The sequence below is a fragment of the Porites lutea genome, chromosome 6, assembly GCF_958299795.1.
Source record: "Porites lutea chromosome 6, jaPorLute2.1, whole genome shotgun sequence".
Classification (NCBI taxonomy): domain Eukaryota; kingdom Metazoa; phylum Cnidaria; class Anthozoa; order Scleractinia; family Poritidae; genus Porites; species Porites lutea.
The window spans coordinates 26,305,726-26,320,773 of NC_133206.1; the positions used below are offsets into that span (position 1 = coordinate 26,305,726).

A 15,048-nucleotide genomic window follows, 5' to 3' on the forward strand; every position below is an offset into this window, starting at 1 on the left:
ACGCCGCTGCGTTTATTAAATTTTTAGCGTTTCCAATGCGGCGTTTATTCGAGGGCGGCGTTTATTTCGAAATTACTTTTCTTAAATCACCGAAAACATTTATGGTAAATCGTTTGTAAATATTATGTAATTAAAGGTTCCAATGTCTCCCTCATTTTGCTGGATGGTGTAAATTACCAAGTTGTTCCGAGGTTTTTCTAATTATCCTCGAGTAAACGCCGCATTCTTCTGATTAGGTGAGGCGTTTATTGGGAATTTTGCTTCCATCTGCGGCGTTTGATCGAGGGCGGCGTTTAATCGAATAAAATGGTAGGCCTATGTAGTTAGTCACATGATCAACTTTCTGTCAACACGAAAATAGTTCGCTTTGGAAAATTTTGTTAGCAGGAACTCAAAGAGCAGATCAAAATTAAGTAATTGCAACGGCCTCCTAAAATTACAGGGATTTGTGTGAGAAAAACAACTCTTGCCACCCAGTCACACTTTTATGAGTGGTTTTCCATACAAATCCTTTTAAATTTTGAAATTTGTAAACTGTCGTTGAATCTTTCCCTTACGCATTTAAGGGCTCAAGTTTGTTGCCTGTTACGAATAAAAAATGAGATTTGAGCCTCGTAATGATAAGGAAATATTTTACGACAGTTTGAAAATTTCGAAGTTTACAGGGATTTGTATGGAAAACCAGTAAAGCGTGACTGGGAGGCAGTTGTTTTTCCCATAGAAAATCCTTCCAATTTTCGGCGGCCGTTGCAATCGCTACTTTTGACATGATATACGCCTGAAAATTTACAGGTCACTCAAATTTAATAAGTTCCTACAGCTCGTGCTAACAAAATTTTCCAAAAGCGAACTGTTTTTGTGTTTACAAAAAGTTGATCACGTGACCAACTAATGCAAAAGGCCTATTCTGGAAGGTTATACTTTAGCAAGTATAACTATCTCGAATTCTTCAAACACCCTCTGGTGTTTATATCAGGCTATCCGGCAAAGACGGAAAACGTTTTCTGTTGCTTCAATGATTTTTCACCTGTCGCGTTATATATAGCGTAATACTGATCAATTCTCCGCGTATCCTATCCCAAACTTTTATTTAGACCATAGTCTCTTCGTTGGAGAGACTATGTGAGACTAAAGTCATATATAAAATAGTCCAAACAGCGCTGTTCCTCGATCAGTGACTTGTGCAAGTAAGGTCAGACTTACGTGACGATGTTCCTTAGTGCTTGACGCTGTTAAGTAGCAGCCTGCTAACGGGTGTCCTAAATGCTATTCAATAGTCTCGGGCGTGGAAAAATCACTGGTGTTGAGTGCTTGCGGTGTCGAATAAACACGGGTATCGACAGATTTACACTTAATTTATCTTGCCTCAAGTTTTGAATCCCACTTTTCCGAAGAGCTGGAAAGAAAATGTTTCCTTGTTTCTTGCTGACCGTTGCTTTTGGAACATTTTTTACCCTTTCCGATCAGACACAAACAAAATTTCTTGCCGACAAAAGAAGTATAAAAAATAATCGGCCAGTTATTGGTAAGTAATGTACTTTTTAATTTCTTTTAACATAAAGTCCATTTTAATAGAATAGAATATAGATCACTGGATAAGTTGAACTTGTGAATTTTGTGACTCTCTCCCTTGGCCGGCCCGACTGCGAGGGTCGATTCTACAGGCACTGAGCTAAAATAGTAGATATCTTTAGATTCCTATACGAGCCGTGAGGACGACTACGAGAACAACATTTTCCCAATACTACGTAGTGCGCCGATCTGAACCAGCGTCATTTTGGCGGAAAGACGCGATAGCCGTCCTCATTCTACTGCGATTTTCTGCAAAAATGTCGTAGTGACGGAAGAAAGTAAGTTAGTTAGGTGTTTTGTCATTCAATCGAGAGAGGGCTTAAAATCCGTCAATAAAAAATCAACTGCGTTAACATTTCTGGCGAGAAAAGTGAAATGAGCCTTTAGGAGTTTTTTTTAATTGAGAATAAGCGAATGAAAAAAAAACTTTCAGTCTAATCTCGTGCTCGTAGTCGTCCGGCCTCCCGTGTCCTTGCATGTGTTGTGGTGGTGGCTTGTGCGTTGCTCCGGTTTTACTCATCTTTACTACCCCGAACTGGATAGATCAAGTTGAGTTGTGCAATAAAGAAAGTATACATGGTATCAATAACGGATCCCGCTATCTTCTCGTGGATACGAACATTAAAATACATCTCTGTACGTTCGTGGTAATTAAATATAGTGACCGACATTTGAGTTATAAAAGTGGTCCCCTGGTGCTTACAACAGGTTCGATGATATATTTTTCTAATTAAAACAGACAGTGAAGTATAATAACATTCTTTTATATAACAAGCTCGGATATTTAACGTTCTGCCGTTTTTTCATTGAGGTTTTATTCGAATAACTGAAAGGCTCAACTGCCAAAAGGAATAAAATAAAATAAAAAATATTAAACTCAGCTACAAAAAACTATTTTCCAACGCACAGGCCCGGTTGTATCTTCAGGGAAATGTATTTTACTGTGAAAGAGGATTGACAGCTGGTACCCCAACAATTGATCGGCAGGCGTTGTAACAGAGTTTGCCTGTCTGAAAGCCCTTTGCTTGTAACCTCCTTAAAGTGCTACTACGACCAAAATTTTTGTTCTTATTTTCCTCTTCTGTCTTCTGCTTCAATATATTCATTGAGTCTATAATTGGATGAATATATCCTCTCTCCTCCGCCAGGCTCCCGCTGGGTAACCGAATAAAAATTACATAAATCATGAAAAATGGAAAGCGCGCGGGGGACCAGGGAAACTATTAAAGCGACTATTAAAAATATACATCCAAATGGAACGTATTTAAGCCTACAGTACAGTCTTAAAATTTAACTGAAGTTAATTATTATTAAGCTGAAGTTCATTATAAGGTATTCTCGTTCGACGTTTCCATACTTAGAATTCAAAATCGAAGATTTAGGCTTTCTTGCAGCTGCAGGCTAACATCAGTTTGAAGTAAAGTATGTGTAATTCACCGGAATTGGGCTTCACCTTTAAGTTAGTTTTCGACCTTTATATAAGGAGAACCACAGTTGATTACACTGAACATGACTAGCCAAGATGGCAGACAATCGCTCCAAAAACACGAAGCGTAAAAAATCCGTGAAACAAAATGGAAACTACATCAAATTGCGTATACTAGCCTTTTAAACCACCATCTTCACAACAGCCTTCAGATATCGTTCAAATAGTCGTCGACTGGTTTAGCCCAAACCACAGAACCGCAAATCCTGCCAGAGAACCGCCTCTCTTCTCTCTTTCCCCTTCCCATCATACCCCGCGCGCTTTCTTTTTCTTTCTCCCTAGCCTCCCTACGATACAAAAAGGCCTCTGCGGCCGGAGGAGAGAGCGCCACTTACAAAAGAAAATTTCGGCTGGTACGCAGGTGACCTCCTGGGTCTTCTTTACAATGCTCCTTCAGTACTAGAGGGCGTTTGGAAGTGATGATAAACTGTGTACTCGTTTCACTGTAAACTTGCATAAGGCAGGGATAAAAAACTGAGGAATATTGTCTCAAAGCGATGTTACTCGGGAGGACGTTCAGCGCAACAGATTGTTGCAATATTTTTGCGACACCGGTTTCTAATTTTGAAAACACTGCTACCCTTTGTCATTGCAAATCGAAAAGTGTAACATTATCTAAACACCTAGTCATAGCCAAGAAAAAGGTTAATGTTTAATTTTGATCATTGTTCTTGTGCCGCTTTGAAACCGATCAATGAGGACAGGAAAGAGTGAAAAAAGCCCTGTAAAAATGGACGATGTTTAACTATGAAAAGTGTACGAAACGTTTTAGCGAGCAGAAAGAATGTGATCTGAGCGATCTCAGTGCAACTTGATCGTAGCCGTATCATACTGTATGGTTTAATAATGGAAGAGGCTTTCTCTAAGGAATTTTGAAACAAAATTTGTTGTTTGTTCTTTTTATGGTAAGCTATAACAGAGACAGATTAAAAATACTAAAATTCTATTTGCATTAAAGTTAAGTTTTCCGAGTTGAACTGTGTGATTTACTGTTGATTTTTATAACTGCTGTTTGCTAAGCAAGTGCAGCCTGTTACGATTAAATAGATAACTTTAAGAGGGTGATCATTGGTACCTCTGTGTGTACAATAACGTTATTTTTTTTTAAGGTATTGTAACACAAGAGACCAATGGAAAACTGCTGCAGTTTGGTAGTCAGTATCTTGTGGCCGTATATGTCAAGTTCCTAGAGTCTGCCGGGGCCCGAGCTGCTCCAATCTTGTATCCTTACTATCTTACTCATTTCCTTAGTTACAGTGTATATTGACTATATTTAGCACAGAAAATCACCTCTCCGTCTTTCGACTACTTTTATCCCAAAAGAGCTACATTTCGACATTTTGTACTGCTTTCTTTTATGGATTTTACAGTTTTCATCATCGTTATTATTACCTTTATCATATAACTTCATTTCATACCAAACTAATTTGCAAACGTCTGCATTCCTGAAACAACCTTTACGACTCTCTCCCTGTTAAAAGAATTATTTCACCTTGATCCACCAGTCCTCGCACCAATTTTTCTGGTAAAAAAAACCACTTTGTTGACGGTAGATATGATGATTAATATTAACATCCTCAAAGCAAGTGACACCGTCACCAACCTAAGGCCTGCTAGCCAGTAACGCTTTCATGGACATATCACTCGAGTTATGGCAGTCCGCTTGGACAGCTGTTTCGCCCCAATAGTGGCCCTCATTATTGCTTAGCACGGTCAAAGTCGTGTTCAGCGAGCCTTTCCTGCCAACGAGGCGAATGCAAAGAACCCTTTCAAGCGACAGCTCCACAGAAAACATGGAGCTGCTGGCTGGAAACTGGCTGCTAATGCCCGGGTTATATGTATGGCTGTGTACATGTGTGAAGTACTAGACATTTACCGTGGGTTTTTCGTAGTGTGTACTTCCTTGCTGTTTTGGTTTTACCATAGTTATTAGAGGAGACTGGTTATGAAAAGCGGCAAACATCAATGATAAAAACAATGATAAAAACAACAGTGCTGCAGTTTATGTTGGAAGCACCCTGAAAGTGCACAATCCTTTGTTTTCTGTTGGCAAATTGTTACGGAATAAATTAATGCAACGTTTTTATTGCTCAATACAATCAAAATGATAGGAATACTTTTGAACGTTGTGCACTTTCAGGTCCACAAAAACAAATAACAAAGGAGTCTGACGGGTTTCATAACCATTCCACTCAATTAACTATGGTTTTACCATGATTATTAGCATCACCACCATCATCATCACCATCACCATGGAGATTAGTATGGTCATCAGAACATCACTCATCACTTTCTTTATAATTTTTATTACATTCGAGGAACTGATAACCCTGCTCATTCATTAAAACAAAACCATCACCGTTTCTCTTAAACAAAGTAAAGATAAATCGCATATGCAGAGTAGTGTCGATCTCAACCCTTATGACTAATCTTCATTGTGACTGTACACAAAACTCTTTTCCTTCACTAAGTTCCCCAGTGTTAACTCCAGCATGGAGGAAGTAGAAAGGATGTTTCATTCTCTAAACGGGTACGTTGATATTCTAAGTATTAAAAAGCTTTACTTTAATAAAGTCACCGCTACTCTGAAGTCTTCCATGTTCCTTTGGAACCCCGGGAGATACTCCCTCTAGAAGCCTATACGGAGAGGCTCCGTCCGAAATGGGTACCTTTTTCAAGCTTAAGGGTAGGGATTTCAATAGCTGAAGTATGTGAAAGAGTAAAGAAATCTGCCATTTTGGTCTGTAAAAAGGCCAAAAATGGCTCAGAGACGCATTTTAAGGATGTAAAAGACGCAAGAAAACGTCCTGGTTTAGTGACTTATTCATATTAAAAACAAGGTCAATTTACAGCAATTAAAGGGGATGCTACGTTCTTAACTAGGTATGTGAAACGGGGGTACTATTGGTCAGTAGAAGGTGTACAAGAGGGTACTCTTTCTGTAAAAAAATGGTATATAAAAGGGTAAGGGGTTGGAACTCTAGGCGGAGCTTCCACGTATTGGTAAATACCCTCTCCCTGTTCTGGAACGCATCCACAATGACCGTGTTCTTGTCTGTCAGAAAGACACGCAAGGAGCCTAACATAGATAGACACCATGAAACTAATTTATCATGTGAGGATCAGTTTACTGTTTATTTGTTCGTTTGTTTTTTTGTCTTAAGAACTGAGTTTTAAGAGTTTAATCAGGGTTTGTGCGACTATAGGTTCTAGTGCATCATGAATTCGCTGATTCACTAGAATATTCTGCGTTTGAAAATGTATTTTAGTTACATGTATTTGGATGAAAATACTGGTTTGAATGGCGATGACAAAAATGTGTTTCCATCATAATTTGGTCTTGGATGAAACAGCGATAGGAAACAAAAAACAGCAGTAGCTAGTCTGAGTAATTTCCATTTTTCTCTCACACTTCTCACTTTTGGCAGTTAGTATGAATTCTGGACTTTTGAGGATTGGCTGATGTCTCTTTATACGCTTTGCACTCTTTGGCCGCTCCATGAGTGTAACTGCGGACGTCGTTTTCGTCGCGCGTTTTCTATCAAGTCGTAGGTTTTTAACGAAATAGTCGCATTTCAATAATTGTTTTCCGTGCTGACGCTACAAGCGAGCTTGAGCAACCACCACGACGACAACGACGAAGACGGAAACGAGAAGATAAAAAAGCAACAGGTTCAATAAGGAAAAAAATTCACTTAAAACTCACTTTAATTTTGGCAGATCAAAAATTTGCCTTCGTCGCACGATTAACGTTGTCAAACTTGATCGGCGAGAATGGCAAAGCGATCCGCGTCGTTTCAGTCTCAAAACAAAAGCGATCGTCCTTACTTAGATTTCGTCAAAAATACCCAGTCTCATTCCTAATATAAAACTTTTTAATCGTGTTTGATTTTGTGACAAGGGTAATCCTTCCAGGAGGCCATGTAAAGCTGAACCAGTCAGGGTACACAACAGTCGGCAAAAAATTACTGGACCTTGCGACCAAGGTTAGTTTTCATACTGTTCCACAACAGAATAGGATCGCGTGGGCGTAGGCAGGATATTTCAATAGGGGGTTTTACTACAGCTTCCTGTCAGGGTAATAGCCAACCTTCCTCTCCCTTCAGTCTTTCAAGACTTAAAAGTCTTGAAACTTTGGATAATTTAAAGATATTTTCTAAAATGAATAGTTGTTTTTTTGTGTTAGCCAAAAAAAAAAACATTGATTTACCTTGTGCGTAGTGTTAACCACGATACGGCAGTTTATTTCATCATAAACCTTAAGTATCGTTATTTTTCTGTAAACAGGGAGGGATCACATTGATCCTCAAGGAACTCCCCCTTTGAACTGCATCCTGTGTAGCACTGTCTTAAATTTGCAAGGCCAATGAGAGTGCAGTAAAGTTATTATATAATTGAGTAGATCTTGTTTGTGACCACGCACTTTCGTCACTTTACTGACAGCCACAACACTGCTCAGTTGATGAGAAGACTAAGAATGCTGCCAGGTTTCAATAAAAAGACTTTTTAATATGATTGTACTTTGCGGAATAAACAGTGCAATCCAACTTTACTCTTTTCCTGCTCCCGTTAACAACATTACGGATTGTTTTCACTTATATGGTTATGACGTCAGGTTCGCCTGCCCACCCATCCGCCCTACAGACTGTGGGAGAGGGGAAGGGGAAACTGTTAGCGAGGGGGGAAACCCATTTTTTTTGGAGATCGACGTATCCACAGCGACGCGCTTGACACCATTACCATTTTAACGTCTCCTCAATCTATAAGCATTGATTAATAATCTTAATCTTGCCTTTTTTAAAGCTTCTCATCGGAATTGTAGCTCATATAGCTATCTTGCACCTATGTGTACCTATTTTGGCAAGTTTTTATGAGAAAAATCTCTATTTGAAATCTGTGGCTGGTATAACGATAAGAAAAATGAAAGAAATGTTATCTATACCAGACAAGGAGGAACAATGCAATCTCCTGCTTTGTATCTGATGCATTTCGTGTCAGTCAAAGAACAATTGATGTGGACACTAAAAAACCAGGTCAAGCCACCTTTAAACCAACCGATCCCTTTATCAAAAGGTAAATGGAGGGTGCCATATTTCTATGTAATGGCTTAAAATTTATTGTTTTTATAATAATTATATAAACGGAAGCTTCGCTTTAAGACTTGGCTTGATCTATATGTTACATACATCAACTGTTTACAAATAGCCATTAAGATACCTGAAGGAGGATCATCAGGTTATCCCTATATTAAGATCTCTCCTTACGGGTAACCCACCCAGCCCAGAAAAAGTTGGCCACACCACCGGAGTTTACGTCCCCTACTCTTTTCGAACAATGGTGTGGGTTCTTTTACGTCACGTCCCACAAGAACCAGATAAGTGAAAGTACTGTGAGACGGTTTTTTGTCCTTATTGTTTTTCATCATCATCGTCACTCATTTGCCATCATCATCTCAACTACCTTTTTCATCATCGTGTTTCAAGCTTAAAGCGATGATTACAGTCGGCGGTTCCAGATTTATTTTGTTGCAAACTTGTTTTTATACCTTACTAATCCTGAGAAAAATGAAAAAATGGAAATTGAACTTTTAAATACTCTGTGTCAGTATGATCGAAACGTAGGATAAAAGGTTCTTCGTCGACCACTAAGAAATGCTCTAGGGATGAGGTTGCGTCGAACACTGGAAAGCCACAAGCTTCAGATACAGTGTTCATTATCGGTTGGAGCATTTTATAACTTTTGTTACAAGACCTCAAAGACAGTAGAGACAAGCGTAGCTTATCAGCGATTTATGCCCAATTGTTCATTTACAATTACAGGCTTATGACCAGACTGGGGAAGTTTTTCCGATCTGGGCGGAGTGTTTAGGACTGGAATTATTGGCCTTATTGATCGGTGAAAGGGACGTGAGTAAAGGACAGTATGACGAGTCTTTGTTCAGTCTTACAGATGCACGAAATATCAGTTTAAGGCTTGAGCTGCCTTCAGGTAACTAGAGTTGCATACTTTGTTACATAATAATACAGTACTTATACTAAAGAAGTTGATCAAATAGTATAAAACCAGCATAGAAACCACTATACACTCCCCGCATTGCTTAAGTTACTTGTCAGCCTAGTGCCCACTAAGCATTTATGGATAGCTGCAGTTTTCCTCGCAAGATCTGTGATTTTTCCGCCTCTCACCCTGCTTTCAGTTCATTTGTGGTGGACTTGCGGGTGACAGAGAAGTTTACCTGTTCGTCGTCGCGGGGAGCGGACTATTTCTATCTTCGCTGTTGCTATTGTTTTAGTAATGAGAACGAGGCTACAAGGAACAAATAATGAAACGTATAACTGCAAAAGCAAACCACTTTTTAATCCCTTACCCAGATCTCTAGTCGACGAAAGCTTCGGCTTCGGAGACGAGAGATCTGGGTAAGAGATAAACCGCAACTTGTTTGTTGTGGCTTAAATCAAACAATGTGTTGCATACAAGTTTCAGTGTAACCTGTGCAATGCAGAGTAAGTAGATTACACACGAGTCCACAACCTGATGAAGAAGAGTCGTGGATGAGAGGACAACAGACTTGCCCTCTTACAATACATTTCAACATGTGAACAGTAAGCTCGGACGTCAGCATACAAAGGCGCCACTGGCAGCCGCTCTCAGTCCATTTATGAGCTTACTGTACCCACCCAACCCATGATGTGAATGATGTGATGAGTGACGGTTGACCACACCGCAGGGGTCTACGTCCCCTACGTAGAACGTGTATGAACGATACACGACACACGATACACAATATGAACGTGTTAATAATCGCTACCGTCGTCATTCACATACACATTTTTAAACGAACACCATAACACAAAAAAATTTTATAAGTGCTTTTGTGACTTCACAAATTTTTTGCTTATTATTATGAAATGTGAGGATGGCGTCAGGTGACGCGGAAACATCGGCTTTTTTTCGCTTTTTAAACTTCACTTAAAACTGTGCAATACAAGACAAAACAATACAATTTTAAACAACATTCAAACTGTCACTCATTCTCAACATATCTTTCATCTCTTAGATTATAAGTCGACTAAGCTGTTAGGATCTGCTCCAGATTATATAATCAACTTCATAACCCAACAGGATATCAACTATAACAACCATTTCAGAGGAATCACGCCGGAGGTAAACAAACTGAGTTAGTCTACTCTAATGTAGTAAGCATTCAGTCTGGTCCGAAAAGCATCAAGCCTTAGTAAAGGTAGGCAAAACTGGTTTATCAAGGTTGTGGTAGTAGTGGTAGTTCACAGTGTTTTTGAACCGCAAAAGGGGGTTGATATTGACAACAATCTGTGCTTTCTCTATCCCCTAAGCTATACTATTGCAGACTCGTCCCCTTGGTCTTTTCATTTTCCAATATGACGGTGCCACATTGATATGAGCATCCCCGCCTTTTGGGCATCCCCATTCCAAAAACCCTAGTGATATGGGCATCCCCGGTAACCCTAACCCCAACCCAAACCAAAATCGCTCAGGTAATATGAGAAGGGGATGCCCATGACACATGGGTTTGGGAATGGGGATGCCTATCACTGTACCAGCGGCGGGAATCGTGAAGCCCTATTGGGGACAAGGTTGATGCTATTGATCGCGGGTCTTTGGTTCGGTGATTTAGCGCAGCAGACGTCAGAGAAATTAGCAACTATGTACTTGACTATCGCGTTCTTCTTCTTCTTTTTTTTCTCACGTAGACATTCAATAAGGATGAAAAGTTGAAAAACTTTTTTCAAATAGTATCAATAAACAAGGATAGAAAAGGAAAACCATTCATATCAACGATGGAAGGTAAGTTTACAAAGGCTTTGGTGTAGTAATAAAAGAAGCATCTTAAATATTGAAGTTTTGTTCGATCGATTTGTTTACTTCATAGGGACTGTGACAGTTTTATGTTTTTCGTAATGAGTCCTCATATATGTTGCCTTTACAAAGAATACATAAAAATAACAATAGGATTTCATAATTAGAAATGGTTTGCTTTTTACTTGTAATTTGCGCAGTTTTAAGTTCTAGATCGGTGAAACACTTCGTTGAAATACTCCTGAAATACATAAAATAATTATTTATAAAAGTGCTAACATTCAGAACATTAACAACGCGTCGGGCTTTATCATGTTCTTCTGTGGAGTGCTGTTGTGGGTTTTATTGCAGCAATGACACTGCCTTTCGAACTTAAATATCGGGGGAAAAAACACGCGCACGGGGAAGTCGTAAAAATTCTGCTTCGTCATTTCAAGATCCTTTTAGACGATCCTTCACTATTATACGTAGCTGTATAGTTGAAACGACAAGAATCAACGAGAATCCCTTGTCTTTACGTAAGATATGACCACCCAATTCGTATTGATTTGCTTCCAGCGAATGATTGCTAACGACCTGCCATTTTCAAGAAACTCTGAGTGTACTGGGTCCGAAGGATTTTACACCACCAGGGATCGTTTTAAGGTGGCTCTATGGGGTTTTTCAGAGTCAATACCTCCCAAGTTTGAGCATAAACTAGGTCTCTATTAAAAAAGATTTGGAAAATTACCACCACAGCTGTATTAGATAAAGGTGAAAAATTGTTATGATCAGGATTGCAATGACATCGGAGTTGTCATAGCAACGTAATGACCCCATTACTTATTATTTGGACATCGTCCAAATCGAGGAACCGATTTCGCCTGTTTTGATTCAAAGTGGCAGTGGGCACGCAATACGTGCGAACGTAAACAAGACAAGTAAACAAGCCAAGCTACGCGGATGTCCGTCCCGCGATGTGCACGACACAACGTTTATGCTCGTTATAATACGTCCAACAGCTAAAGCACGGCAGAAAAATGCGGCAAGGTACACCGAGTGAAACAAACTATTAAATAACTTAAATTTTCCCTTTGGTAAATAATTGTCCTCGCAGCACACGGGGTGAATGTTTTTAACCAGGACCATAGGTACTGGTCACTGCCCTTGTTTATTGTACAGACTATTCATTGCCAGTAATGGCCTATTGCTAAGAGTTTGACAACATTTTTGCCCTCAGTTTTCGAGAGCCAAAGATGTCACGAAAAATTCGGTGATCATGCATTAGATAAATAACGGTAACTGATTGAATGACGCATAATTTCATTGCAGATTTTCGGAAAGGAGGTGATTTCTTAAAATCTTATTGAGAAAAATGATCCCGTAAACAAGTTGCATTCTTTCACGATCGAACCCTAAAAGGGGCAGAGTCCAACATCTTCACGTGCAAACCACGTTCATGACAGTTATTTTTAGACCATTGGGTTAATTAGATTAAGTCTTACTCTCATAGACGAGCCACGAAAGAGGGAAATTTCAAAGCTTTCGGCGTGACAATACAGCGCACAGTGAGGGCCTGATCACATGAGCCGGGCTGGCTAGCTCATGTCGAGGTGACTTTTATCCTCGTAGTACATGAAAAGGGCCAGCCCAGAGCCGCCATTTTTATACAGAGGTTGGAAGCAATGGGCATGAAAACTGTGTTACCCTCGGTCCTGTTTCACGCTTGGTTCATTCCTCAGGCCGCCCGGCAAGCGTGATTACTTGGGAAATTTCTGCCCAGGATCCCGGCATCGCAATACTGGGATCCCTGCTAACCGAGCTGGCTCGGTTGTCATATAATCGCAAAGTTGATTTTTGTTGCGTTTAACTAAGATGCCGAGATCTCCGCAAAGCGAGCCACCCGGTTCAAGTGATCAGGCCCTTAGTTCTATATCCAGATTGTACGTCCTCCCTCTTGACCTTACCGATTTTTCCAAGCCCTCCGAACACATACACACACAAATTTTAGCCCTCAACATCTTCATACCCCCTTTCTCTATATTAAATGAACTTTCCCTTATCCACGTTCTCTCCATACAAATATTATCAAAACTGACCGAAAAACAATCCTAAACAGAAAGCCTGGAAATGTTTAAAATAAGTACAAGTATGTTTTCGACTATCGATATGATCTTTCACAACCACCACTTAATTTCAACAGACTGTAACTACACTATCCCTTAATAACCAAATAAGGACTCCCACAACTACCTCACTGCAACACCTAATATTTTGTCACTTCATATTAAATTCTACGGAAACAAGTTTCACTGATTAAGAAACTACAGCCATTATCTTTAAAGTAGTAAAGTAGATGGCATGTCTAACTCTCCAACTTTTTCTTATATTACCTTCACAGCACGAAAATACCCTTTCTACTTGTTCCAGTGGCATCCAGCAAAACCCCAGTTTGAATGGTCACGTGTGAAAGACATAAAGCACACCCAAGAGGCCATTCTTGCCGGGCAATACTGGGCTAACTTCTTCGTCAACCAAGGTAACAGTTTGTGTAATTTTACTGCATGTATAATTCATAAAAAGCGTTTGTTAGGGCCTGAATTATTGTTCATTTGACTGATTTGGCTGAAAAGAACTAAACACTTCACTATTGACCACCTTACTGACATTTCTATTTAAAGATTTTGCAAAGGTTACCTAGAAATCCAAATAACCGTTAGCACTTTGAAGCCATCACTTTTCTCCTCGGTTTATCTTTGTTTCCTTTCATCGCCATATTCAATTTGTTTTCTGTGTCAACTGTGTCGATATTTTAACCTTAAAGATTAGAATACCAGCGAGGAAACAAAACAAAAGAAAGCAAAAAACAGACACACATAAAACCAACAGACGATCAACAACACCACCAACAATTGCTAAATGTGAGCCCCGAGTCGTGCACTTTGACTTGAGAAACAAGGTCCTGCAGTCCATACTTAAACTTTGTATTTTTTTTTTCAATTCAGCTCGCTTAAGCTCCCATCAATTTCCAAGCATCAAAGAAGAGAAGGCAGCACTGATGTACAATTACAATCCTGTTTACACTGGAAATCTTATTACAATGTTACAGTGCTACTTCTGGAAATAGCCTTAAAAAGTATTTGCTATTAGAAAACAATTTATTTTGAAGATATTGGTACCATGTGTTACTTGTTTTTAGTTACTGCGTTATTTTTCAGTTAATTGTCAAAATTATTTCCACATGGTAACATGAATAGCATTGGTATTGGCCAACCAATGAAATTATTTTATTAACTAGGGAAACGTGATGAAAATGGAATCTCGCTGGTTCACGAGATTCTATTTCCTCTGTGTAAAAATGATTGTCATCTGGCTGAAACAAACCAATCCGCAAAAAAGTCGAAGGAATTAAACGTCAGCTGATGCCGGATAGTTAACAAATACTCCAAGTGATGAGCGACTTCAAATGATGTAATTCTGGGGATTCAAACTTAATAAATTAGTCGAATAATAGATATAGACAGTAGATATACTCTTCTCAACTCTCCAATCAAGGTCAGATAGACTCCAACTAAGACAAAAAATGTGATTTGTTAGTTTTTTGACAAGCTGAGCTATCAAGCGACCCCCCGGAAAATTCTTGTTTTATCTATTGACTGTTTACAACAACACAGAAAATGATGAAAAAACAGTATCCAAACTTGCGATAATTTATGCATCGAGCTTGGGCGGCCTGTGGGGGGCCTAGTATTAGCCTACTGGTTTCTGGAAGCCCTATTCATTGCCCTATGCTTTGCACTGAAATATCATGTTTTGTGTTAGAAGCTCTGCTTCATAGGAAAAAGGGAAAAACGACCCCGCCAGGATTCGAACCTGGAATCCCCTGATTCGTAGTCAGATGCCTTATCCGTTGGGCCACGGGGCCTGTGTTAGTAGTGGTCATAGGATTGAGTGGTGTATAATTCAGGGGAGGGTCTGGGACTGGGACTGGGACTCAGTATGACGTCAGTATCACGTGTTTTCGTTTTGGAAAAATCCCACCCCTCACGAACTTTTCTCTTGCTCGAATATTCTAAATGTTTTCTGATGTTGTCTCTGATTGTTATTCTGAGAAGCTGAAGTACTGCTAGTCTGAATTACCAGGATCTACGAGCCTGATTACCCTGAATTGTATA

The 15,048-nt window shown here is 39.5% G+C and overlaps 1 protein-coding gene and 1 non-coding gene across 2 annotated transcripts; one reads left to right on the top strand and one right to left on the bottom strand.

Annotated features, from left to right (window-relative positions):
- Positions 1-1,397: 1,397 nt before the first annotated feature.
- LOC140942253 (gamma-glutamyl hydrolase-like) lies at positions 1,398-14,482 on the top strand. The gene is made up of 9 exons (XM_073391213.1): positions 1,398-1,525; positions 4,168-4,279; positions 5,538-5,588; positions 6,960-7,044; positions 8,878-9,046; positions 10,116-10,222; positions 10,789-10,882; positions 13,275-13,412; positions 13,879-14,482. Exons 1-9 carry the CDS (start codon positions 1,408-1,410, stop codon positions 13,998-14,000), a joined length of 996 nt encoding a protein of 331 aa, XP_073247314.1. The 5' UTR covers positions 1,398-1,407; the 3' UTR covers positions 14,001-14,482.
- Positions 14,483-14,725: 243 nt separating this feature from the next.
- Trnar-acg (transfer RNA arginine (anticodon ACG)) lies at positions 14,726-14,798 on the bottom strand. Its single transcript has one exon. It is a non-coding gene; the product is annotated as a tRNA-Arg (tRNA).
- Positions 14,799-15,048: the final 250 nt, after the last annotated feature.

Excerpts from the sequence above, each read along its gene's own strand:
- LOC140942253 (XM_073391213.1), top strand. The coding sequence starts at position 1,408 with ATGTTTCCTTGTTTCTTGCTGACCGTTGCTTTTGGAACATTTTTTACC. Across the intron at positions 7,045-8,877 it reads TACTGGACCTTGCGACCAAG|GCTTATGACCAGACTGGGGA; the intron begins GTTAGTTTTCAT and ends TTACAATTACAG. Across the intron at positions 10,883-13,274 it reads ATTCATATCAACGATGGAAG|CACGAAAATACCCTTTCTAC; the intron begins GTAAGTTTACAA and ends TTACCTTCACAG.